The sequence below is a fragment of the Crotalus tigris genome, unplaced genomic scaffold (genome assembly GCF_016545835.1).
Source record: "Crotalus tigris isolate CLP2741 ecotype Arizona unplaced genomic scaffold, ASM1654583v1 scf7180000024338.4412243, whole genome shotgun sequence".
In the NCBI taxonomy this organism is placed as follows: Eukaryota; Metazoa; Chordata; class Lepidosauria; order Squamata; family Viperidae; genus Crotalus; species Crotalus tigris.
In genome coordinates, this window is record NW_024100508.1 from 1,388,005 (window position 1) to 1,414,746 (window position 26,742).

Below are 26,742 nucleotides of genomic sequence, written 5' to 3' on the forward strand. Positions count from 1 at the left end.
TTGTTTAACTACTTCCTTGTTTAGCAACAAGTTCCAATTGTGATTGTATAAACTGAGAATTAGTTATACATTCTTTTTGCCTGAATTAACAGGTATACTGAATTACACTAAATTACAGTATAAAAAAGGCACACATCAGTCAAATTTATATTACATTACTAAAAGTTGCCATAAATCCATTGTAAATACCAAATGCATACTTAGGGACTATTTTGTATATATTTAAATCAGATCTAACTTTCAAATCATAAATCACATATCCTGATTCTGTTGTATTATTGCAACACACTGCTCTTGAACCAGGCAGCCAGGTTCATAGCAATTCTAACATTTCCATTTTCTTAACGACAGACATAACTGACTGACGGGGAAGAAAGATCAGCTACAATTTCTAACTGTCCCCCTTCAACCTTCCTTGAAACTTCTGTAACAGTTTGCCTTTGTTTTTTAATAGATGAAGACTGTTGTTTAATAGCTGCATGACAGACCAAGATTTTCTTGGTGCAGTTTTTTTCCTGCCTGCAGAGCCAGTGACACAAAGTGCTGGGCTGATTAAGATTCTGTCTTTTGTGCACTTGTTAAAGGTACAGGCAGACACGCAAGTGAAAAGTTTAGCAAATCTTAAAAGGATCTTTGGACATCGCCATACAATCTCATTTTGCTAGAATTGTTGGATATACTATGCATAAGTTCAGCTCACGCTAACTCATAAGCTATCTATAAGACAACACTGGATTTTCACAATGCAATAGGCCAAAGCTAAACAAACCACATTATGGCTTAGTGTGAAGTGAGAACCAAGCTACTCAACCTATGTGAATTTGCCAGAGCTTAGTTCCCCTCCCAGCCCCATAATTTTGCATTATCTGATGTCTTCCCACATATTTGCAGCCATAAAAAAATCTTAGGAGTGATCAAGCTGTAAATATAGAAATAAAATTCACATCTACAGCCACAAAGTAAATAAAAGCTCAGCTCAGTATTTAAAATATGCATTTAAGCATTTCAGTGCCTGCATTGTTAAAAAGCACAAGCAAAGACCAAACTTTTTTTTTCATTTAAAACAGTGGTTCTCAACCTTTCTAATGCCGTGACCCCATAATACAGTTCCCCATGTTGTGGTGACCCCCAAGTGGGTGTGGCCACCAATAAGAGGGAGTAGGACAGCTAGGGAAAAGGGAAAAAAATGGCGGACAGTGTGGTTTGGCGACCCCCGTGAAATGGTCATTTGACCCTAAATGGGGTCCCGACCCACAGGTTGAGAACCACTGATTTAAAATCTCATCCAGGAATAGAAAGCTTCCAAACTTTGAATTCCAGTTCTGCAGTAAGCATTTCAGCTTATGGAAAACAGCCATGAATTTGGCCGTTGGAAATAGACAGCTATCTAGGAACCTGGAAAAGGAAGAACTTGCTCCAAAATACAGCCAGCCAGATAGCCATGAGTTAATGAGTTCTGTATTTGATTTTAGAACTCATACATGAAAAAGAGGACCTTATCTAGATGTGCTGATTTGCAGCTATATGTGTAATGACAGTATCACAATGAATCTTTCCAGTAGGTCATAATGCCTAGGAATGATTATGATTGAACGTTTCTTTGAACAATTGATTGAACGATCCACTAAATCTCAACCCAAATTTCTGAGTTTCAGGCTCTCATTGATGGCCTCCCTGTAGTAGTGGAAATATAGTAGCATCTAGATCACCATTGCTTTCTGAATACTTGAGGACCTGTGGCTAAAGCCAACAAGGATTGTAATAAATAATTCCAAAAAGATCCACTTCATGCAACTTGCTTTCTTACAGAGGAGTATACTGTACTACTGACAAAATGCTTCCCACTATTTCTGTTTTTCCTTGCTTGCAAGCATGATCTGTAAAACTGACTTGTGCCTCTTTCCAATATTACCCTTCTAAAGAACCAAAAACAACAACAGAGGAATGGAATCAGGTCAAGGGCCTTACATCCCAAGTAAATAGACAGTAATTCAGTAAGTAATTGTGAAGATGGTCTGTTTTCACCACGCAACCTGTCTACACTTCTCTGTCAAGTAAGGATGAAGAAATCCAGGCTGCTGTGACCTGTTCCTGATACCATATTTATTTTGGTTCCCATCTTTGTGCAATCTGTCCTTCTCAGTAGAAACCTTGTGTGTCAAGAAGGAGAGCAAGACTGCTAATCTCGGTTTGCAATTAGTGTCTTCAGGGTGATATTAAAGAGTTTCATGGATCCAAAAATGAAGCAAAACCTCTTCGGAAGGCAACACTTGCACTGATTCATCACATTTCTCCATATCTTCTCCCCTGTCCTTTAGTATCTTAGCAGGTGATGCTGTTAGCTTCTAGAAGAGAAAAGGTAAGCTAAGTGGAGCAGAATACCTAGAAACATCCTTTTTACGGTAGAAATCAGCTTTACCCACAGAGAAGATGATATACCTAACATTCTAATATAAATACAATGCAATACCACAACTTTCCCCAGATGTTGTACTTAAGATATATCACACTACGTTTTCCAAAATTCTTAGCTCAAAAGCTGAGAATTCTGTAAATCTTTGTCCAAAGGATTTGGAAAAAGCCAACTTGAGCTATACAATATAAATATAAAACTATACATATTCTGTTCCAAGTGCCTTGCTATTTTGCGTATTTTGCATTCTAAATTTCTATAACTTATCTTTGATGCCTAGCATTAATTGCTCTGTTGATGTAACCACCCACCTTACACCAACCTAAATCCTGTGTTGGCCAAACCAGGTTGGAAACTGATCCAAAGAGATCCCTCAATACCCAACCATCTTGGGAATCCTTTCAGAAGGTGAAAACTTTGAGTATCAACAGCCTGGACTGGAATGATACAAGTTAGGATGTCTGTTAAATGGGATTTCAGATACATTCTCAGGAAAACAGGACAATACAGTATCTTCGTAGAAAAAATGTGGGCTATAAATGCTATTAAAACACTTGGTTGTTTCCTTGCAGACATTTCATTACCCAAATTAGGTAACATCAGCAGCACTGATGATGTGGCCTAGTTTGGGTAATGAAATATCTGCAAGAAAACAACCGAGTTCAGCGAGTGCAAGGATACCTCAAACTCCTATTAATGCAGAAGAACCTACACTTATAAAGTACACATTCTCCAGTATAACACTATTAAGTAACATACAGGTAGCTAGTTTAACAAGTCTTCCTCCAGTTTGTGAGATGACATAATTTGCCTTTTCCTGCCCACTGACTTCTACTATGCCTCCTTAAGAAGGCAGTAAGTAATGCTGTCCTGACAATTTTAATGTGGAGATAAGTTGAAGGAAATAATTGGTGGATTTCCTGCTTTACTGGGAAACCACCACTTACCAAACAGATCAAGCAGTGCTGTGCCCCCTCAACAACCCATGAATTATTCATAGATTACCTCTTTGTCCAACATTGGTGCCTGATCACACCTGCTGCTCAAGATAAAATGGATATTGAGAGAAGTTGCCAAATGGGATTAGAAGGGGGGGTGTACCCATATCACAATGCGAAAAGCAAGAAATAGGAGCTGATCATATTCCATCAACCAGTTGCTGCTGAACTGCTGCTGATCATGCATACAGTGTAGCAAAGTTTGTGTTGGGAGATAGATAGAGGCTACATTTCAACACTGAATGGGAGAAATATGAAATGGAACCGGCTCCGCTTTGTGCAAGGAAGTAGATGAAAGCTGTGTCTTGAAGACATATCCTTAAAAAATAATAGCAAGGTATCTTGGACCTCAGGTAGATGAGCTCAGAAGCACAAATGAAACACCGAGCAGAGCTTCTTACCAAAGTATCTGGAAGGACCTCATCTGGACAGAAGGAATACTGGCAGATCCGACAGGTTTTCCAAGCAAGAAAAGGAAGGACCAAAACAGCCACAAAAAAAGTAACCAGGAAGAGTGGGGCAAAGGTCAATAGTATGGCTTTGGCATCTGGAGGCAAAAGAAAATATCAATATCTCAGTGAAGGCTTTGCATTGAACATGTTTAAAAACAGAGAGATGGGCAGCATAAAAAAATAATATAAACAAACAAACAGAATAGGTGCATTTTGCAATCAGTGTTCTCAATAGCTTTTAAGCATTCTCCAAATTTTCACCTGAGTAAGTTTCTTCTGCAGATATCTCTTGGACATGTATTATTAGCAAACCTTTCCCAGATCAATTTATCCAATCCAGAATTTCTATTCACTGAGAATTTGTCTGGAGAGCCTCAGAGAGAAAATTTTAGGTCACACAAATAACAGTTACTGGGTTAGCAGGGTTATTATAAAGATCTTCAGGCAGAAGCTGGGCAACTGTTTGCTGAGATGTTCTAGTTGTGAATGTGAATGTCCTAACTTGAAAAGGTAGGACTATATAACCATAAAAGCTGTGTTTATGTCTATGATTCATCATTTATTTGAAAGAGCCTATAAACCCCCTTCCCTTTTATAACTGGCTATGAAAACCCAACCATTATGTTTTGCAAACCAAGATGGATGATTGTTTTATAAACCAAATGTGGTTCAGTAAACCATGATTAAACCATGTGGACACCCAAGGCCCTAGGGTCTTCCATTTGTTTTTGTGCCTTCTCAAGGGAACCAGGTGGCTGATAAGCAACAACAGTATAATATCATTTGAAAGAATGGCTGTAACACGTTTTGTCTTTTTCTTCATTTGAGAAAGTTATTTAGAGGCAATTAAGAGAGGTACTCGTTTTGCCTCTAAAATCCCTCAAAAGGGAGAAAGAGGGCACAATTTGGGGAGCAAGGTGGGGCTTTATGGGGTGCAATGGACTCTTTAAGGTCTTACGAGGCTTAATACTACAACAATAATTTTACCCTTTAAATTAGCCCCCCCCTCCCTTCAATCCTCCCCGCGATAATTAAATCTTTTGGCTTTGCTCCCTCTGGAGCAGCATTTCTTAACTTTGACAGATTTAAGAAGTGTGGACTTCAACTTCCAGAATTTCCTAGCACACATCTTAAAGTGACCAAGGTTGAGAAATTCTGCTCTGGAGAGTCCATGCAGTCAACAGCTTAGCAAAATCTGTGAGTCCATCCCACCCCTTGTATTCACTTTGTTCTCACCTTCTGATTTCACACACTGCACCTCGCTGAAATTGCTGCTCCTGTTGATAGCTTCCACGTAGGTCTGAGCTTTAACACAATATTCAGCTCCAGCCTCCATTGTTTCCAGATGGACAGTGGTGGTGCTCTCTCTCACCACTTTGCGGTAAACCTAGGTGTGCAAAATATGGAACGAAAAACAAATATATGCTGAAGGGAATTTCCACATGTTAGGTGAAACCAATCTGCTTAACTAGATTGGTGTACCCTTCCCAAGATCCCTGTTGCTAAACAAGAAAACAATCACACTGGATGTCAATGCTGCTAACCTCGGATGTTCTTGCTTTGACAACAGATGGAAATGCAGCCATCTTCTCTATTGCTTTTAGAATTAGTTGCTGCTGGGGGGGGGAGAATAGGGATGAGAGTCCAGCTAGTCATAACAATAATAACTTAGTTGTGGGAACTCAAAGACATTGGGCCCAGAGCTGATAGTGTTTTGGCAGGTGGAGAGCTGGGGAGAAAGCCCATGCTTCAAGCTAATTGAGGAATGTGATTTATGACTGTTTATTGGGGGAGGGAATTGCACTTTGTTACTTTGTATCCAGGGGAGGGGAATTTAGTTTCTGGTTTCAACTATGTAGTGCCAACACTTTGTTTCTCGAATAAAAGATACTTTTGAAGAGTTTCATCTGTCGGAACCATGACATTAAACCAGAAACTAGCCACAGAAGTGTTGGACTCAATTGTCATTATAAGTCAAGGACTATATGTATTTTGAGTATGAGATTCAACCTCAAGGTTTAGAACGGGAACAAGGAGTGAAGAAGTTTGTAGGCAAATTCAGGTTACCCAACTGCCTAAACCATGCATGCGGCCTATAAAAAATGTTTTAGCACCACTGTCATGGTTCCAACAGATAAAACTCTTCAAAAGAACTTCGAGGCATTGTTTACATTAAAGAATCTTTTATTCGAAAAACAAAGTATCAGCAATATATAGTTGAAACCAGAAATTAAATTCCCCTCCCCTGGATACAAAGTAACAAAGCACAATTCCCTCCTCCAATATACAGTCATAAATCACATTCCCCAATTAGCTTGAGCTCTCCAGCCCATCAAAACTCTATCAACTCTGGGCCCAATGACCTTGGGTTCCCACAGCTGAATTATTATTGTTATGACTAGCTGGAGTCTCATCCACATTCCCCCTCCCAGCATCAACTAACTCTAAAAGCAATAGAGAAAAATGGCTGCATCTCCATCTTTTGTCAAAGCAAGAACATCTGATGTTAGTAGCATTGACATCCACACTAAAATACCAATAAAGAAGGGATCCAACTGGGTTTCCTAAATTAGACCACAACTTGAATGTTTGGCAAGGACCCCTTGGTCTAATTTTGATGGCTTTCCCACCCATGAAACCATTTCTTTCTGGTCCAACATTACAAGCAGCACCAAGTAGCTGGTTCTTGTTGTTAATTGCGAAGTTGTGTCCGACCCGTCGCGACCCCATGGACAATGTTCCTCCAGGTCTTCCTGTCCTCTACCATCTTCTGGAGTCCATTTAAATTCACACCTACTGCTTCAGTGACTCCATCCAGCCATCTCATTCTCTGTCGTCCCCTTCTTCTATTGCCCTCAATCTTTCCCAACATTAGGCTCTTCTCCAGAGAGTCCTTCCTTCTCATTAGGTGGCCAAAGAACTTGAGTTTCAACTTCAGGATCTGGCCTTCTAAAGAGCAGTCGGGGTTGGTTCTAGTTTCTCTCTAAATCTCCTGAAATTCTCCTGGAATTCTTTCGGACATTGCCAGAAATTAAAAGCATGACCTGACTCTCTCCTGAGAACCTTATAGCAAATATAGTCAATAGGTCCCAATAAGAAGAAAGCTATACTCAGAGGCTTCTTTGACCAGGCAGCCAGGTGACTTTGGGTTCTGCAAGTACAGTAGAAAAGCCTCTTCTTCAATTTCAACTAATAACATAGAATGTTACAAATTAAATTTATATTTATGCATTGATGTTTCTCTTTGATGTTTCAGTGGCTTCTAACTCCTTGTGATCTGAAGGATGTCAGTTTGCCAGGATGGTCTATCTGTGCCTGCTTCCTTGAGCCCCTATAACCTCCTATTTGTGTCATCAATGCTATTATCTAGTCTTCTATTGTCTTTTTATTGTCTTTGATTTTTCCAAACAGCAAGCTCTTCTCTAATGACTCTTGCCTTTGCATTTTATATCCAAAATATTCAACATTCAACTTCCTTCTTTTTTTTTTTTTTTTTAATTAAAAGTTTTATAAATTTTACAAGAAAAACAAGAACAATACAGAACAAAAAACAACATATACAAAAGAAAAAAAAATTAAACAATACATATAAAAAAAAAAAAACCCCCCACCCCACACCCCCCCCAAAAACCCTCCCTTCCCCCCCCCTGAGCTTCCCAGAGCAGAATATAGGCTTAAGAAATAAAAAAAAAATAAAAATTAAATTAAAAACTTTATATTTATATATATAAAAAAGATATCTATAATATATATAAAAATAAAACTTATGAAAAAGCTATATGATATTTTTGTATACCCAATCTAAATTGTATAAATTTTATCCATTTGTCCCAGATAGCAAAAAACTTCTCTTGCGTTTGTTGCTTTAAGAAAGCCGAAATCTTTGCCATTTCCGCCAGATAAGCTACTTTAAAAAACCATTCCTGCAATGTAGGCAAAGATTCCTTCTTCCAATATTGTCCAACTAACAGCCTCGCGGCTGTGATCAAATTTAACATCAATACAACCTCCTTTGTATCACAATCTGTAACAATACCTAACAAAAATAATTGCGGAGTAAATTTTACCCTCCTTCTAAAAATTCTCTGGATATTCCACCATATTTTGATCCAAAATGCTTTTATCTCTCTACATGACCACCAAATATGATAATAGGAAGCCTCCTTATAACCACATCTCCAGCATTTAGGTTGCACGTCAGGGTACATGTAAGACATTTTTTGTGGATCAAGGTGCCATCTATAAAACATTTTATAAAAATTCTCCCTTAAATTCTGTGCTTGAGTAAATTTGACATTTCTCACCCAAATAGTTTCCCAGGTGTCCAATGAAACTGGCTCACCAAAGTTCTGCGCCCATCTAATCATACAATCTTTAATTAGTTCCGTTTCTGAGTCCAATTCAACTAAAACCCCATAAATTCTCTTAATGTGGGTTTGTCTTTGATCCTTCAGTTGCTTAATAAGATTTTCATCTTCTCTAAGAAAACCCACCTTGCAATCCATCTTCCATCTATCTAATAGTTGCCTATATTGGAACCAAGAATAAGTAAAATTTTCTTGTGCTAATTCTTCCCGTGATTTTAATTGCCAGTTTTGTCCATCCCATTTAAGTAACTGTCTATAAGTCACCATATCCATTTTAACCCCTCTTTTTATTCCTTCTATCGCATGCCAAGGTATAGCCCATAATGGTACTTTAAAATCACTTTTATAATATTTTCTCCAAATCCTAAGTAAAGAAATTCTTAAAATATGAGATTTAAAAGCCCAATCTATTTTTTTATTAAATATTAAATAGGCATGCCACCCATAAAGTAAATCCCATCCCTCTAAATAAAGTATCTCAAAGTTTGTCAAATTTACCCAGTCACTAATTAATGTTAAAACCACCGCATCATAATATAATTTCAAATTTGGTACCTTGAGTCCACCCCTCTCACGGAAGTCTTGCATAATTTTGAACTTAACCCTTGGTTTTTTCCCTGCCCAAATAAATTTATTGAGACCCTTCTGCCACTCATTTAAATTAATCTCATTTTTCAAAATTGGTAACATTTGAAACAAAAAAAGAAACTTGGGTAGAATATTCATTTTTATCACTGCAATTCTTCCCATGAGGGATATTGCAGCTTTTCCCAGTTCTTCAAGTCTTTCTGTACCCCGACCCACAACCTTTCATAATTGTTTTTAAATAATTTTACATTAGAAACAGACAGCATCACCCCCAAATATTTTACCTTATTAACAATCTCAAAACCCGTCGAGTTAACCAAAATCTGCTTCTCCTGACTCGACATATTTTTAGGTAAAATTTTAGTCTTATTTACATTAATCTTAAAACCCGAGACCAAACCATAATGGTGAATCAACTGTAATAAGTTTACTACAGAATAATCAGGTTGCGACAAAGTAACAACCAAGTCATCCGCAAAAGCTCTCAACTTATATTCTTTTTTATTAACATATATTCCTTTAATTTCCTGAGACTCTCGAATTTTGATCAATAATATTTCCAATGTTAAAACAAACAACAATGGCGATAAAGGACACCCCTGTCTAGTACCTTTCTCTATTGTGAAAACCTCCGAAAGACCTCCATTAACAATAAGTTGTGCTGTTTGTTTTTGATATAAACATTCAACTTCCTTCTTAATGCTTCCCAGGAGCTGCCTGGTTTCACTTTATCTGATGTTTAACTATTTGTACTTCTTGCAATTCTAAAATACTCTTAACAATTTTCTTCAGTCCCAAATTCAAAGGTGTACATTTTTCCTCAGCCTTTTTGACGATCCAGCTTTCAGAGCCATAGGTTAGAACTGGGAAAACCATGGCTAACTACACAGATTGTCAGTGTGAGTTTGCTTAATATTAATATTTTTATTCCCATATATAATAAATGGGAAAAGTAATTGCAATAGCACTTAGACTTATATACCACTTCACAGTGCTTTACAGCCCTCTCTAAACGACTTACAGAGTCAATACATTGCCCTCAACAATCTGGGTCCTCATTTTTCTGATCTCAGAAGGATGGAAGGCTAAATCAATCTTGAGCCAGTGAGAATCGAACTGTCGAACTGCTGGCAGCCAGCAGAATTAGCCTGCAATACTGCATTCTAACCACTGTGCCACCAGGACTCTGCAATGGCAGTGGGATTCAAAAGCATGTTTTGATAATGGTTGCACATAGGTGTAATGATATGTGGGAATGACCTTCGGAGATGGGGGTCAGGGGAGAGATGCTGGTTAGGGAATGGTCAAATAAGAGAGGGCATAGCCCGCAACTGCATACAGGTAGCCCTTGACTTATGACCACAATCAAACCCAAAATTTATGTTGCTAAGTGAGATATTTGTTAAGTGAGTTTTGTCCCATTTTACGACTTTTCTTGCCACATTTGTTCAGTGAATCATTGCAGTTGTTAAGTTAGTAATAAAGTTGTTAAGTGAATCTGGCTCCCTCATTGACTTTGCTTGTCAGATCGCAAAAAGTGATCATATGACCCCAGGACACTGCAACAATCATAAATATGAACCAGTTGCCAAGCATCTGAATTTTGATCGCATGACCATGGGGATGCTGCAATGGTCATAAGTGCGAAAAACGGTCATAAATCACATTTTTCAGTGCCGTTGTAACTTTAAATGGTCACTAAATGACCTGTCATAAACTGAGAACGGGCAGAGAAAGAGGCTCGAAAGGGATTTCCTCCACCACCACTGCTGTAAAAGAGACGGTGAACATTTTGAACTTTCAGACTTTCAAGGTTCTGTTAATGTAGCCTTTCAATAAAATAGAATTAGTTCATCTGGTCATTTTTCCTGTCTGGTCTACCTGAGAAGGCTGACCATAGGTGAATATGCTCATATTTCCAAACACGATAGCTGAATTGCCACATGCAGGAACCAAAGTGATCCCATGCTTCTGCAGACAACAGTATATGACAGGAAATCACAAAGAAAGGCAGATGAGTCACGGCGATGCTATCTCCTAAGAGCATTCAGAGTTTCAGCCAAAGCTCAGGATGGCTCAGTGATTCAACCTTGATGAGTACAGAAATTTTCCTGCCTTTCAATCCATCTAAACAAACAATTGCAAATCAGAAAAAAGATCAGAACTTACCGCAGGTTCTGGGCCCTTCTTCCAGTAAAATATCCAGAAGTCAAAGGCAGGCCCCAGGTGTTCTAGTTCTGCTAGCAAGTGATATCCATCAGTGGTGACAGTCAACATTGGCGGAATGAGGGATGCTATAAAAAGGGAAAGGGATTCACATATTCAGTAGGTGGAAAAAGGGACGAAGACTGGACAAAAATTGTTCAGAACTGTTGGGTCCAAGAATGGGTTCTTGAGGAAGGACTGAACCACTGTCTCCTTCAGGGGAGGAATGGTTTTGCCACCACATGGACCTGACCATGTGGCTATGACCAACCACGAAGGACATGGATCTAAAAATAGGTGGTCGGATCTTATGTTGGTACATTTTATAGCAGGTATTATCAACTCAACATTGTGAGTCTCAGGCATCCCCTGGTTTCACAAAAGATACTAGTTCCCTATTAAATGAATGTAAGAAATGCTTCAAAATTAATGTCATCTTGCAAGATTACCAAATCTAATGAGATTTGGAGCAGGGCTGGTTTTGTTTTGTTTGGGAAGTTACTTAGTTTTTTTTAGATATGAGACTACTGAACATCTGATGAAATGTATGATCCAGAAAAAGTCCCATACTCTGGGAAGGGAGGGAGGGAGGGAATTCAAAGGCAAGAATTTATCAGGAGTAAATCCAGCCCTTAATTAGAGGACACCCCTCAATTTAATGAAAGTGTGCTGAATTTTTTTAAAGCAAGATCCTCTACTTCTCCTAACCTATTCCTGATTTTTTGTTAGAAGGGGCGTTGTCTTACCTGAACGCCTTTTCTCAGCATGATGATGTAGAATCCACCGGATGGGTAATTTCAGCCTTTCTGCTCAGAGACTAAGTCAAAACTTTAGCCACGCCTCCCTCTGGGTGTGTCTTCCCAGTTATTGATGAGGCGAAGAATCCATGACGAAGTCTGGCGCAACGGCTCCAATAATCCATGACGCCTGCTTAGACCGTCTCAAAGGGAGGGTGTGGATTCTACATCATCATGCTGAGAAAAGGCATTCAGGTAAGACAACGCCCCTTCTCCAGCATGATGAGTGTAGAATCCACCGGATGGGACATACCAAAGCCGCTCAAGTCCCTACAGGGAGGGAAAGTCTAGGCATGTGTACAACAAGAAATACTTGTTGTAGAACCCGTCTACCAAATGCAGCATCTGCCGCAGCAAACCTACCAATCTTGTAATATTTGACAGATTAAGAAGAGGAGGACCACCTTGCTGCCCTACAGATCTCCTCGATCGAAACCTGAGTAGACCAGGCTGCTAATGCATCTGTGCTACACGTCGAGTGAACCGTGACGTGTGTAGGAACTGGAAGTGGCTGAGAAAGATGAGTCAGATCGATACATGCTCTGATCCACCTACCAATGGTCGAAGGAGGAGACACACTGACCCGTGGCAGATGGCCAAGGGACATGAACGAATCCTCTGACTTGCGAAAAAACTGAGGTTTGCTTGACATAGTGTCGCGGATCCTGCGCACATCCAACCTACGGCACTGTCTTTCTAGACAATGTGAAGGAGTAGTACAAGTTTGGAAGAACCAGATCCTAGGACCTATGAAACCATGTATTAATCATTGGAGGGAAGAGAGGGTCCCATCTAAGGACCACCCTCTCCATAAAAATTAGGCAGATCACTCCTGGCTGAGAATGAGGCCAATCCCGAAATCCTCCCGTGCAAAGTGATAGCTACGAGGAATGCCACTTCCAAGGACAGAAAATGAAAAGAACTAGACTTAAGAGGTTCGAGCGGAGGAGAGGTAACACTGTAACAGCCTAGGCAAGTCCCAAGACGGATAGCGGTGCACCACAGGTATGCTAGCATTAACCACCCCTTTCAGCCACATACTAACCACCGGGTGTTGTGATAGAGGAACCAGGTTGTCACAGGTAAGACCCATTGACAAGTCCGTAACTTGCCTGCTGATAGTGATAGATGATAAGCCCCTATTTAAACCTTTCAGCAGATATTCCAATATGACAGGAATGACTACTGAAGACTGACTGATCTGTTGCTTAGTTGCACCACGTGCCGAAGTGCCTATAGGTCGAGGGGCACCTTGAGGCCTGGATCATCGAGATCACCCCAAATGAATAGGATTACCTAGCTAAAGTTTCCCGCTCAATGCCAGAGGCCAACTGAAACCGCTGTGGATCAAGCTGTTGAAGAATCCCCTGGCTGAGAGCCACTCGGTCCGGGGAAATTCTCGACAGTGGCGAGAGCGCTAATCCACAAGATCGTCAAACCACTGACGCCATGACCAATGTGGGGCAACTGAGATTACCTCCGCCTGTTCCTGAATCAGCTTGCAGATGGTTGCCAGTAACAACGGAAGGGGAGAAAGAACCTAAGGCAGTACCCCCTCCCCGGCCTCTTGCACCAGAGGTCATCCGTTCCTTCCGCCCCCCCCCCGTGTCGGAACTTGGTGAAGAACCTGGGAGGTGGGCATTCATCGGGGAGGCAAAGGGATCCAGATGCGGATGACCAAATCTACCCGAAATTTCCCTGAGCAATACTGGTTCCAGGCGCCACCCGAGTGGTCTACTATGACCTGCTCAGGGAATCTGCTTGTGGATTTGCATCTCCCGATATGTGCTCCGCCGCGATGGAACCCAGGGTGGATTCTGCTCACGGGCCTACATTCAGGACCTCCTGCTTGAGTGAGCGTGTCCCTCCCTGATGTTGACGTGAGCCTTGGCTGCAATCTTGACTGTCAGGATCAAGACATGCTTCCCTGACACTAGGGAGGAAAACGGCAGAGTGATAAGTGGATGGCTCTGGGATCGAGCCAATTTATGTTGTGGTCTAGATCTGACCGAGACCACTGTCCCTGAGGCAGATAAGTCTGAAGGCGGGCACCCCAACCGGATAGACTGGCGTAAGTAGTCAAGGTGAGCCTGGAAGGTTCCTTGAGCGTACGTATCGTGATTTCCAAGTCTAACTTAGCTGACTGGAAAGGGCTGGACTGCATTAGGCTATCATCCAGATAGCCTTGCACATGCACTGGCATCTGCCCAATCCTTGTGAAGACCCCAGGGACAGAAGAGAACCCAAAAGGAAGAGCCCTGTATTGGCAATGCCGGTGCTCGTAATAAAACCGCAGGAACCTGCAATGATGGAATTTTGGGGATGTGCAAGTATGCCTCTAAAAGATGAGGATGAGGAGCAAGGGGGACCATCCTGTTCAGTTTCCCCCTGGGGAGACCCTGCTCGAGGGCATCCTGGGAAGACGCAAATAAAGACTCAAATGGAGAAGTGTCCAATGGAACGGGGGAAACCACTTCAGCTTCACTGGACCTGAGCCTTTGGGCTTTGGAGAATTCCCTCTCCAGCGCCTAATGTCTCCCCGTGGCCTCTCGCCCGGCTGCCTTTGGGTCTGTTGATGGATAAGTGTCTCATCTTGGCGTTTTTTCTCTCCCCCCGCATCCAAATCAGATGATCTACAATTTGTTTGTGCGAGGGAAATACCAGAGCCCTGGTATGCCTGGGGCGAAGAACTGTCTGCCATTGTAATCTGGACAATCCAGGTAAGAGATATCCAGACGTGGGGGGAACCCAAACACGCAGATCCGAACAACAGCAATGGCAAAGGACAGCCAGACAGTTCCCTAGAACTGTCTGTCTAGGCCTTGTGGCAAAGTGCCACAGACTAATTGGAACCGGTGGTTCTGAAATAAAATTCCTTCGCTCCACTCACACCAGATAAGTACCTGGAACTCAATGAGGAGTTATAGTAATATTACAGGTATTAAGGATAAGTTCCTGGACCTCAATGAGGAGTTATAGCAATATTACAGGTATTAAGGATAAGCACCTGACCTCAATGAGTAGTTAGAATAATAATACAAGTACAACGAGGCAACCACACTTAGATCTCCTGATAACACTCCGAGTTATTCTGAGATAATGTTAATGTTTCCCCCCGGATACAGGCCTGACACAGCAGGCACAGGCAATAATCAAGGCAGGCCCCAATAGATCACAGAGGAACGCAAGGTCCCTACAAAATGGCGGCCACGCCTTGACCTTCTCAAAATGGCGACTGCGCCTGATGACTTTCTCAAAATGGCGACTGCACCTGATGATCTTCTCAAAATGGCAGCCGCGACTTATCACGCGGGCCAAAATGGCGGCCGTGCCCTTACAACGACTCTTAAAGTGACGACCAGTCAAAAAGAAGGGGAAGAGAATTAGCGAAGCCCCTGCTAGGGAAAAGCTTCTAGAAATTCGCCAAATCAAGCAAATCCCTCTTCCCCCCATTCGTAAAAGTCACTTGCAGTTTGTTGTGCAGCCTCTGCTGCGATCTGAAAACTGCTAGCTGCAGATAGAGCCTCATGGCCTCGACGAAGAATAAAACCTCCGGTCTGTGAGACTCCAGAAAAAACTCTGTTGGCCGCAAGCCAGCTGGTCGGCTGGTCCACACTCCCACTGATCCTCTCGATTGGGCTGAAAGCCCCACCCGAGAATGGCCTGCAGCTTTCTCATGGGCCTGTTAGGCTCGAAGCCAAAAGGCCCGAATAAATAACCAACGCAGATTTAGCCAAATGAATCCAAAGTTAAAAAGTAAGAAAATAGTTCAATTTAAAATCTGAAAAAAGGAATTAAATTCAATTAAAAACCCAATTAACCTAGTCTAACTAAGGAGCCAGAATTTCTGCACCCTACTGAGCCTAAGTCAATAACTGGGAAGACACACCCAGAGGGAGGCGTGGTTAAAGTTTTGACTTAGTCTCTCAGCAGGAAGGCTGAAATTACCCATCCGGTGGATTCTACACTTATCATGCTGGAGAAATTCCTTAGTGCTAAAGTGGGGTAGCAGCTGAGTTCTATCATTAAAGCCAGGAAGTTAGCAATCTTGCTTGGACTTGAAATGTTTCCGGGGTTGTTTGAATGTTGTATTTGCCCCCAGGTGCTTTCTGTAGTAATAAATAATCTGTTACTTGTGCTCTGGTTCTAACTAGACAAGATAACTGCAATGGCACTTTATGCTGAACGGATGTAGCAACATGTGGCCCACAAGACTTGCGGAATTCCTTCCTATATGGTCAATATTAGTCCTTTCTTCTTTCCACTGAGTAAACTGACTCTTAAAATGCATTATTTCAGCTGCCTTTTCCTTAAATAGAGTCCTTACTCTGTTATGCTGACTTATCTTTTCTGATTAATTGTTCCCAAGCACTCTCCTGAATCTGAATGTGAACGGTGGCTTAAAAAGCTTAGTTCCCACTGAGGAAGATTGAATCATAACCTAAATACAATTTTAAGGCCTCAATTCCAGTCAGAAAAGCTGCTACAAAATCCTGCCCCACCCAATGCAGCTGCTTTAAATTATTGCTGGGCCTGATATCAACAAAACAAGGATCAAGACTGGGCTCATCCAGACAGGTGCTGGGTTGTGAGATTTCCTAACAGGGGACTTACTTGTGACACGATTGAAGAAGCCATTGAGTGTGGCCCAGAGGGAGGCCTCTGTCCCCATAGATGCTCTAACACGTAGATTATATGGCACAGTAGCCGATATGTCTTCTGTGATATCACACTGAGTAACACTAACATATGTGCATTCTGCAATGGGAATCCAGCTGTCATTGGCATAGTCTCTCTCATATTCTCTAGATATAGTTAGGAAAAAAACAAAGTCAGCTTCTATGCAGAGAACAAAGGACCTTCTTCACATTGCCTCAAAAAAATGTCACTTGACTCGGTGGCATATAAATATAATAAATAAAATAGCAAGGGCCAGCTCATAAGCAACATCATTTCCTTGGTAGCCTGCCTAAAATTTGTAACTGCAATGCAGCTCTGAGATTAGGTATCCCTGGATGTTTGTACAAAAATTCATAAATGGACACATCAATTAATGAGTGGCTCATGTGCAGCCAACCAAAGAGATTTAATTCTAAATCCTTAATCCTTTAACAATCTTTAGGCTGTTAGAATATCTAATCTCTAGTAGGCAAAGATGGCTTATAGTACGCTGAAAATAAGTATAGTAACTCATTTCTGAGCCTAAGGATAGAGCTTTCAGCCTTTCTCTTGTAACTGGCTCCAGTTCATGGATCTAATAGAAGAAAAACAAACTCATGGCACTCCAGATATATATTTTTTTAAATACAGGAAGTTCTCGACTTACAACAGTTTCTTTACTGACCATTCAAAGTTACAACAGCACTGAAAAAAGCGACATATGATTATTTTTCACATTTACGACCATTTTAGCATCCCCGGTCACATGATCAAAATTCAGGACACTTGGCAACTGACTCATGCTTATGACGGTTGCAGTGTCCCAGGGTCATGTGACCCCCAAACAATGTCAATGGGGGAGCCAGATTCACTTAACAACCTTGTTACTAAGTTAACAGTTGTAGTGATTCACTGAACAACTATGGCAAGAAAAGTTGTAAAATGGGGCAAATCTCACTTAACAAATGTCTTACTTAATAACAGAAATGTTGAGCTCAATTGTGTTTGAGGACTATCTGTATGTGTTTACTTCTGAACCATAATCCACTTGGTGTGGAGTCGGGTAGCATACAAATTTAACAAATAAATAAATACAGCTGAATTACAATTCCAAATTTCCTCACTATTGGTTAATGCTACCTAGAGCTATTGGAAACATTAATTTTACTACATCTGGAAGACCACAAGATTTGTACCTTTCAGCTAAAAATTTTATTATTACTCTTGTTATTATTAGCCTAAAGTAGTGGTGGTGAACCTATGGCACGTGTGACTCAGAGCCCTCTCTGTGGGCACGCATGCTGTGCCCCGGAGATGGCGAGGGACTGGCTCCTGCTGCCCTGGCCCCGCCCACCCAGTCTGCCATGATCACCGCGGCCCTGCCCACCCAGCACCCAGTGATAAATAAGTGGGTTTTGGGTTGCAGTTTGGGCACTGGGTCTCTAAAAGGTTCGCCATCACTGGCCTAAAGTATAATCCATAGATATACTCAGTCTACCCAAGGTAGATGAGTCCTAAATTAAGTCATGATAATTTTCAAAAACCAGATTCTCACACATTAAGCTAATGTTAAATTATGTAAAGAGCCAGTTTGCCGTTGTAGTTAAGGCACCAGGCTAGAAAGTGGGAGACTGAGAGTTCTAGTCCTGCCTTAGCCATGAAAGTCAGCTGGGTGACCTTGGGCCAGTCATTCTCAGCCCAACTCACTTCATGATAGTTGTGGCTAAAATAGGAGGAAGGAAGTAGGTTGGATATGTTCACCACCCTGAGTTATTTGTAAAAAATAGCAGTGAGATATAGATAAATAAATAAATTAAATGTCACTTTAGCATAATGTGTGTTTATGTATAACAATGTATGTTCGTATCAGTCTTTCTAAATTTGCCTCTTTTTTCTAAATTTGCTTCTCATCCTCTTCCTTCTCTCTTCCTATGTATTTTCCCAGTTTTCGGGCTATGATTTATTTATTTATTTGTAAAATTTACTGGCCATCCATCTTACCACAGGGGTGACTCTGGGCAGCTTATCATCTTAAAAAGATAAAAACTATACAAAACCTAAAAGACATAAATAAAATACTGTAAAGATCCAATTTCTGAGGCCAAAATTAAAAGATGGGGAGGGACGGAGTAGGATGAGAAGATGGGGGAGAAGATTATTAATCTACCAAACATCCCCAATGTAAAACCTTTCCATTGGAGCCCCCAACCTAACTGGCAAAGCCAGGTCTTTAGGCTCTTATGGAAGGTCAGGAGGGTTGAAGCCTCCTGAGATGTTCCAGGAGGAGATGTTCCAAGGGCAGGCACAACGGCAGAGAAGGCTCTTCTCCTGGACCCACCCCCCAGCTGGAATACTATGGCCGATGGGGCCTACAGCATGTCTCCTCTGCTAGCACAATGGGATTGGCCAACCCAATGGGGTGAGATGGTCCCTCGAGTAATTTGGACCCATGCCATGAAGGGCTTACATGTCTGAGATGTTAAAATTCAAAAGAGAATTCATTTTGCCATAAAGATGTTATTGACAAAAATCTCAACCACCCACCCTCTTTGCCCTGAAACAGAGAAGAGCTGTTTACTGTTGAGGATATAGCAACAGCCTTCAAGTATGAGAACAAAGCACATTGCACTGGATGGCCCAGAGAACCACCTAAAGGTGATAATCTATCTGGGCTTCCACCTGTCCCAGGGTCGCCATGCTTATTCATGTCACAGAGAAGGGAGAATGTAAAGATTGTAGTTGAATCTCCCTTCTGGATAAAAGCATTTCTTCCACCCCAACCAGCAACCACACATCTGCATTACAATGTGATGAAGCCCAAAGGCGCGTAAACCTGGCAGGGGATACTAGTCCAACCACCCATGTGTTAATTTGTTGCAATACTATTGCATGTCTAGCTTGCCTATACATGCAACAGAATGCCTTGGCAAAGCTTTAAGGTGGGAAAAGAAATTCCATCACTCCAAAGAGCAGATAGAACATTCAAAATGCTATTCTTAAATTCCTTGGGAGTGGAAAACAAGATTAGTAGACAGGGATCTGGTTTAGAATTTTCTCCCAGTATGGATGGAAACTAATCAAGCAGAGAAGCAACCTAGAACTAAAGAGAAATTTCAAGGCAATTAGAACAATTAATCAGTGGAACGATTTGCCTCCAGCTAAGTCTTCCCTCACTGGAGGCTTTCAAGAGACTGGTCAACCATTTGTCTGAAATAGTATAGGGTTTCTTGCTTGAGCAGGGGGTTGGACTAGAAGACCTCCAAGATCCCTTCCAAGCCTGTTATTCTGTAGAATTTTCTCCCAATGTTTTTCTAATTGGTTTGTTAAGGGGTAAAAGAAAAGGATATCACTCTCCAGTAGTCTAAAATGATACAGTCTACTGTTTTAGGAGATTTTTCCATCTTATATTCCTGCATTTGTACCCTGATTAGGAGGAATTTTGTTCCAAAATTGACTTTTGGAACAAGTCAATCCATCCTCCACGCACATACTATAAGATACTTCTAATCTTGTGTAAAAATTTGCCTTGTCATTTCTAAGAAGCTTTCTTTGGTCAAAAAGGTTCCTATTTTTCTACCTAATTGTTAGGGTGTTGGAGAACGTCTTTCACATTTCTCTCAGTGGACTTTTCTGAACTTACTGCATGGGTGGACATGACAGAGGATGCCACTGCTGGTTTTGTGGCTGTGTTAACACATTTTTCCTTCTTTCCTAGATGCCTGTCCTTCCTACAACAGAAATGCCTAGTGGAAAAAGTTATCTCACCCTGATAGCCTTTCTAGTAACAGGCCTACTGAATCAGATTAAAGGCTTAACCAGTCAACGTTTTTCTCAAACAATGGTCAGTTCAATAATTATGGAAAAGTAAAGTGGTACATAAAAACTGGAGTTTAAGACTTCTTAAAACTATAAATAGAAGACAAAATTAAGGTCAGCATTATGTGGTCAAGGGACAACATGGGATTGCCAAACCATTTGGGCATTGTAACTGTCAACAAAGAAAGAACCTTAGCTTACCTTCCTTTTTTTAAAAAAAAAAATGGTGGCCCTCAACCACATTTTATGGAACCAAATTTCATTAAATTGGCACCATGTGAGGCATTTCCTTTTATTTCTCTTGAACATCCCATTAGGCAACCATCTACTATGAATACAGAAAGAAATGGAGAACAATTCACCCTGTTCATGTTCTTCATAGCATACGTAACTTCATAAACCTCTGTGGTATCTCCTCATTATTATTTTACTATTATACTGAGTATAGCAAAAAAGTATAGCTTTCCTTTATCTTGTAATCTGGATTTGTGGGACTGTTACTTCTACTACTTGCAGCTGATGTGATCAGTTGTACCTTAGTCCAACATATTTTGTTGGTATAAGTCAGGGGTTTTCAAACTTGGCCCTTTTATGACTTGTGGACTTCAACTCCCAGAATTCCTCAATCAGGCACACTGGCTAAGGAATTCTGGGAGTTTAAGTCCACAAGTCATAAAAGGGCCAAGTTTGAAGACCCCTGGTATAAGTTTAAAATGTCTAGCCACACATATTTAGCATCAGTCATGCTGAGATTTCTTTAGACAATCAGTACTCAAGATGAGATAAGAACTTACCCTTGAAATTCGACTGAGTATTTTACAACCTCACCAGGTGCAATCTCCGCAACTGGACTCCAAACCAGAAAGTGCTTCATATTGGTGGACAGAATAGTAATATTCTGAGGAGGTGCTAGTAAGGCAGCTTTATGTAGGGATCATCAAAATGACATATAAAGAGAAAAAACCAGAAATTATCTCACAGATTAGAGACATGAGGTTACTATTAGGATATCACATCAGATCCTTTATTACTGAATAATCAATTACTAGATGTAGGTGTACAGGTAGACCTTGACTTACGACCACAATTAAGCCCAAGATTTATGTTGTTAAGTGAGACAGCTGTTAAGTGAATTTTGCCCCACTTTATGACTTCCCTTGCCACAGTTGTTAAGCGAATCATTGCAGTTATTAAGTTAATTACACGGTTTTTAAGTGAATTTGGCTTTCCCCATTGACTTTGCTTGTCAGAAGGTCGCCAAAGGGGATTCAAAGCATCCAAGCATCCAAATCTGAATCATATGAGCATGGGGATGCTGCAATGGTCGTAAGAGTGAAAAACAATCATGTCACTTTTTTCAGTGCTGTTGTAATTTCAAATGGTCACTAAAACGCTTTTAAGTTGAGAATTACCTGTAATTATTATCACTAACTGCTCAGAGGAGTTTATTAGTTAAGCTTAAAGGCTATGCTGACTTAGCTAGAAGTAAGAACATGGGGACTCAGTGGAATTTATTTCTTAGCAGATATATCCCAAATTGTGCTTTTAATAGAACTTGAACTAAATGGCATGTAATTTAGTATTTGTTTTACAAGATGCAGGTTAGAAAAAATCATCAGATATTTAATATTTTAAAAGATGCAGGTTAGAAAAAGAGTCTTATCAAATCTTGTACATTACTAAAGAATGGGGAAGACTTTGCATCAATTCACTTTTGTTTAAACTTATAAATTGTTTTTGTCCATAGTTCAAATATCTTCCTTCAAGGTATATTCCTAGTGTCAGAATTTTACATTTTCCCAGTACACATTTTATGTGCTCCTGCGTATAGAGATGCATCCCTTTTACATTCACTTAAGATGGCAGTTCAGTAACGTATGAGTGTATTCTTCTAAAGTCAGCAACTATATTCAAACATTGTATTAAACCATAGTTTATGCAGTGTAAGTATAGATTGTTTATATCCTTCATCCTGCCTTAGCCAAATAGAATGAGGTTGCAAATGTGTATCGTAGTTTGCCCCCAAAGATTCTTAGTGTTTGTGATTAGTGCTAATCACTGCTAAGATTCTGTTATAGAAGTAGAATATTTAAGTTGCCAACATCTGCATGACCACTTGATAGCGCCAAAGTACTTTCAGGGCCTCTTTACTGCCACCTATTGACTGAGCACATAGTTGTAGTCTACATATGCCAGCCCTGCTGATGGCGATTCCTACCCTGCTCTCCATAATGATGACCACCTCCTAGCCATTTCCAACTATAACAACAGAGGATCCATATTTGCAAAACATTCACATATGCCATCCAATGTATAAATTACATTTCTCAACTTTCTTTGGAGAAAATCAGGTCTCTGGTGCAGAAATAATCCAAATAGATAATGAGCAACTGATTAATTCACAAGTTCTGAACATTTCAGTCCCAACACAATTCAAAGACAATAATTTGGGGTGGGTAATCCTATAGTCTAACTGTCTGTGTATCTGAATCTATGAGTGAACATTTTATTATTTAAGGTGCTTAACCAGGACATAGGAAATTACCTTATTGAAACCATTTATTTATTGTTCTTATTCAGGCCATAGGAAATTGCCCCATTTAAACCCTTTATTTTTCTTTCTTTGTTTGTTTATTTATGGTTCTTATTCAGGACATAGGAAATTACCTTATTCAAACCCAATCTAGATTGATAATATAATCTATCTATGCTAATGCTGGCAACTCTATGAATAATCTGAAATATTCTAACCCTGAAGCATAAAAGCAAAAGAATATACCTTACATAGAATCAAACACTGGCTGGGCCCAGTTTCTCTCAATCTTCAAAAGGGGTGAATTTCCTAGCCATAGCAAAAACATTATGTTATGCTTCCTCCTCAACCAATAGAGAATAGACCCTTCAGATGGTTTTCATGCCTTGGTCACCTTGCAAATGGACTACTGCAATGCACTCTACATGCACGCTACCCTTCAAGACCATCCAGAAGCTACAGTAGATTCATGAATGGAACAGCAGGAGCACATTTTGCTCTGCCCAAGTGTCATTATTGCTATACAAGCTGCATTGTTGGCCATTTGGCTTCTGGGTGCAATTCAAGATCCTGGTTGTCACCTATAAAACCCTTCATAGTATAAGTCATGGTTAACTGTGGGACTATCTGTCTCCAAGTTTATGCCTATCTGGGATGTTTGGACAAAATGACCATATTTTAGGTCCAGTCAGTTAAATGTTGTCAGAATAGCAATAATCTCACTTCTGTATTTGTGATGGAATGAAGCCTTTTTCACTATATTTGTGGGCAGCAGGATGCTCTCATTTAGGAGACTAGAAGTCACCGACCAGGTTGGCCTGAAAAATGGAGCTGGAATGATTTCAGAAGCGAATTGTTCCCAGCCATAGCCATGCATGCCAAAAATCCAGACCAGGGGTCTTCAAACTTGGCCTTTTTATGACCTGCGGACTTTTAACTCCCAGAATTCCTCAGCCAGCATGCCTGGCTGAGGAATTTTGGGAGTTGAAGTCCACAAGTCATAAAAGGGCCAAGTTTGATGACCCCTGATCCAGACTGTCCCTAGTATCAGGTAGAAATAGATGGCTGTCAGAGGCAGCACACTTCATAAAAGAGCAACACAATGCTATTTGCAGTTTCTGATTGTTTATTTATTTATGAGACTTATATACCGCTTTAAGTACAAGCACTCTCTAAGCCAGTGGTTCTCAACCTTTCTAATGCCGCGACCCCATAATACTGTTCCCCATGTTGTGGTGACCCCCTACCACTCATACATCACCGGGTGCCAGGGGCATGGCCAAAGAAAAGGGGGAAAAATGGCGGACAGCCTTGTTTGGCGACCCCCGAGAAATGGTCGTTCTACCCCAAATGGGGTCCCGACCCACAGGTTGAGAACCACTGCTCTAAGCGGTGTACACCAGTAAGCATTTACATTGCCCCCAACAATCTGGGTCCTCATTTTACCTACCCCGGAAGGATGGAAGGCTGAGTCAACCTTGAGCCAGTGAGATTTGAACCGCTGACCTGCTGAACACAGTCAGCTAAAGTGGCCTGCAGTACTGCACTCTAACTGCTGCGCCACCTCGGCTCTTGTTGATATTCTTCTTATTGCCAAGAATGTGTAACTGTCTACAGGTAGTCCTTGATTTATGACCATAATTGGGACTAGAATTTCCATTGCTCAGAAAGATGATTGTTAAGTGAGTCACACTTTTACAACCTTTTTTGCCATGGTTGTTAAATGAATCGCTGCGATTTCTATGAATCATGTAGGTTAGGGCTAGCATTATTTATTTATTAAATTTCCATAACACCCATCTCCCCTATAAGGTGACTCTGGGTGACTTATAGATTATAAAGGACAAAGGGAAAAATAATTGAAATAAAGAAATTAAAATTTTAAAACTGTACAAAAACCAGGATTCGGATGGCACAGGGATGAATGAGGTCTTCTTCTGTTAACTACCTCCAGTGGTGACTGCCCCCCTCAGGGTCAAGCAGCAAAGCCAAGTTTTAATACCCTTCCAGAAAACCAAAAGGATGGAAGCATTTCTCACCTCCAATGGTAGAGTGTTCCACAGGAATGGGGCCATAATGGATGCTGCAACCATTGTATTTACATGCCAGTTGCCAAGCACTCAAATTTTGATCATGTGATCATGGGGATGGCACAATAGTCATTAGTGCAAGGACTAGTTGTAAGTCATTTTTTTTCAATGCTTTTGTAACTTTGAACAGTCGCTAAACAAATGATTCTGTCAGATGCCCAGATTAGATGACAGTGAGATGGGCAGCATATAAATTTAATAAATAAAATAAGTCAAAAGATTAGTTATATTTCCTACCCCATTTACTGGAATAATGTGGTTGGAACTGCATATTATCCCTTTGGAATTAGAAGAGGCAATCTTGTTTATTATTTATTATTAACTGAGGCCACCTAGCTCCAAAATGACGCTGGGCAGCCTTGGGCTGACACTTCCAGACTGAATCCAACATCAAACACTATACACAAGCTGAAAGATAATTTTCCCTAATCCCATTGTATCCTGTTTCCTGCCTCAAAATCACAATTGACCCACAGTTCTAAGGTATTCCACTTCTTCCCACAACCGATAACACAGGAAATGACATTACGATACAAACATTATTCTCAGCCTGTGTTATGATATACATGAAGGCTAAGTCTTATGATTTTGTCCTTAGCTGTTGGCAGACTAGTCTAGATTTAAACATATCTAGCATAAATCTGCTGAAATTAATACAGTGCATATTCATCATTCTATCAATTTATCAGGTTATTCTGTTCTTTTTTTTACCAATGCCCAAATGTCAATTCTATTTGAATAATGGGTAGAAATACTTGTTTCTAAATATTAAGAGATTCACGGTTTTACACATTAATGTTGTCCAAAGAGCTTCATATTACAAACAACAAAACTATTTTCCTCATCCCTAAATCTGGTTGCTGGAAAAAACTTATCTGGTTAAGAAAGCTGGATCGGCATTACCTATTCTTCGTATCCGGTTTTTCCTGAACTGAGCTACTAAAGATCTGTTGAACTTCTGCAACTCTGTTCAAAAATAACTCTGACTTCTTTTGCTCTAAATCCACACTCCTAAAAATATTACTTCATTCCTTTATTTTGCTTTAAGGGCCTGCCTGAATTGGGGTTATCACCACATACCTGAAGTGAAAAATGGCATCCAAATAAAGCAGATCATCAAGAGGAAGCATATGGCCATTTCCTTGCGGTTTAGGGACCTTGCCAAGGTATAACCAGATCCGGCATTTTCTGCTCCTGCCTCAGGAGCAACTCCATACTCAAAAAAGGTTGCTTGATGTTGAATGCACCGCCTCCTTTGTCGACCCTACAGGATATCAAGTGCTACCGTCTGTATCTAAGGCAGTGCCGACGGCTGCTGTTGCTCCTTTTCCATATTCATCTGCATTGCTTGGAAAGGTGTGGCTAGAGTTTGGGTTCAATAATAGGTTTGGGCAACTCCATTCTGGTATTTTCCTACAGGTTATGCAACTGACCTCGTGAGAGGGAGGGAAGAGAACACTTGGCAGTTGAGGCCTGTTGATGGTGCAATCAACAACCTAGGGGGAAACTGACTTTAAGAGTGACTGAGTTTCTCCAGATTCCGGAGTGGAAGTTTTTATTTCCAAGGGTGTTGGGAAATTCCAACCCTTTTATGTTTTTGCTCTGCTTTACCCACTGACAGTCTCAGTTACATCTATGGCAAGTGCCCAACATAAGGCCCACGCCCTTTTCCTAATCTTATATATGTTTCTGACTGTTTCATCATCCTTCCCATGATACCCTAGGCCTAATGGCAGATTTAGGGACTGAATTGCAAACAGGCGGCCAGAATTACCACCTAGGTACCACCCCATCTGTTGTAGCCATTTATACCTACAGTTTTTT

General features: G+C 40.7%; 1 protein-coding gene across 2 annotated transcripts; it reads right to left on the reverse strand.

The window, feature by feature from the left end:
* IL20RB (interleukin 20 receptor subunit beta) lies at nucleotides 1-26,330 on the reverse strand. 2 transcript variants are annotated; one of them, XM_039325577.1, is made up of 7 exons: nucleotides 25,999-26,323; nucleotides 21,090-21,216; nucleotides 16,435-16,625; nucleotides 10,988-11,112; nucleotides 5,100-5,250; nucleotides 3,813-3,958; nucleotides 1-2,345 (listed from the first exon to the last, which is right to left on the reverse strand). In XM_039325577.1, the coding sequence occupies exons 1-7, from the start codon at nucleotides 26,054-26,056 to the stop codon at nucleotides 2,217-2,219; spliced, it is 927 nt and encodes a 308-aa protein (XP_039181511.1). In that variant the 5' UTR covers nucleotides 26,057-26,323; the 3' UTR covers nucleotides 1-2,216. The 2 variants fall into 2 exon arrangements, with proteins under 2 accessions (XP_039181511.1, XP_039181512.1); XM_039325578.1 differs by lacking the exon at nucleotides 21,090-21,216 and having other exon boundaries at nucleotides 25,999-26,330.
* Nucleotides 26,331-26,742: the final 412 nt, after the last annotated feature.

Excerpts from the sequence above, each read along its gene's own strand:
- IL20RB (XM_039325577.1), bottom strand. The coding sequence starts at position 26,056 with ATGGCCATATGCTTCCTCTTGATGATCTGCTTTATTTGGATGCCATTT. Across the intron at positions 3,959-5,099 it reads GCAGTGTGTGAAATCAGAAG|ATGCCAAAGCCATACTATTG; the intron begins GTGAGAACAAAG and ends TTTTGCCTCCAG. Across the intron at positions 2,346-3,812 it reads AGGTCCTTCCAGATACTTTG|AAGCTAACAGCATCACCTGC; the intron begins GTAAGAAGCTCT and ends TTTCTCTTCTAG.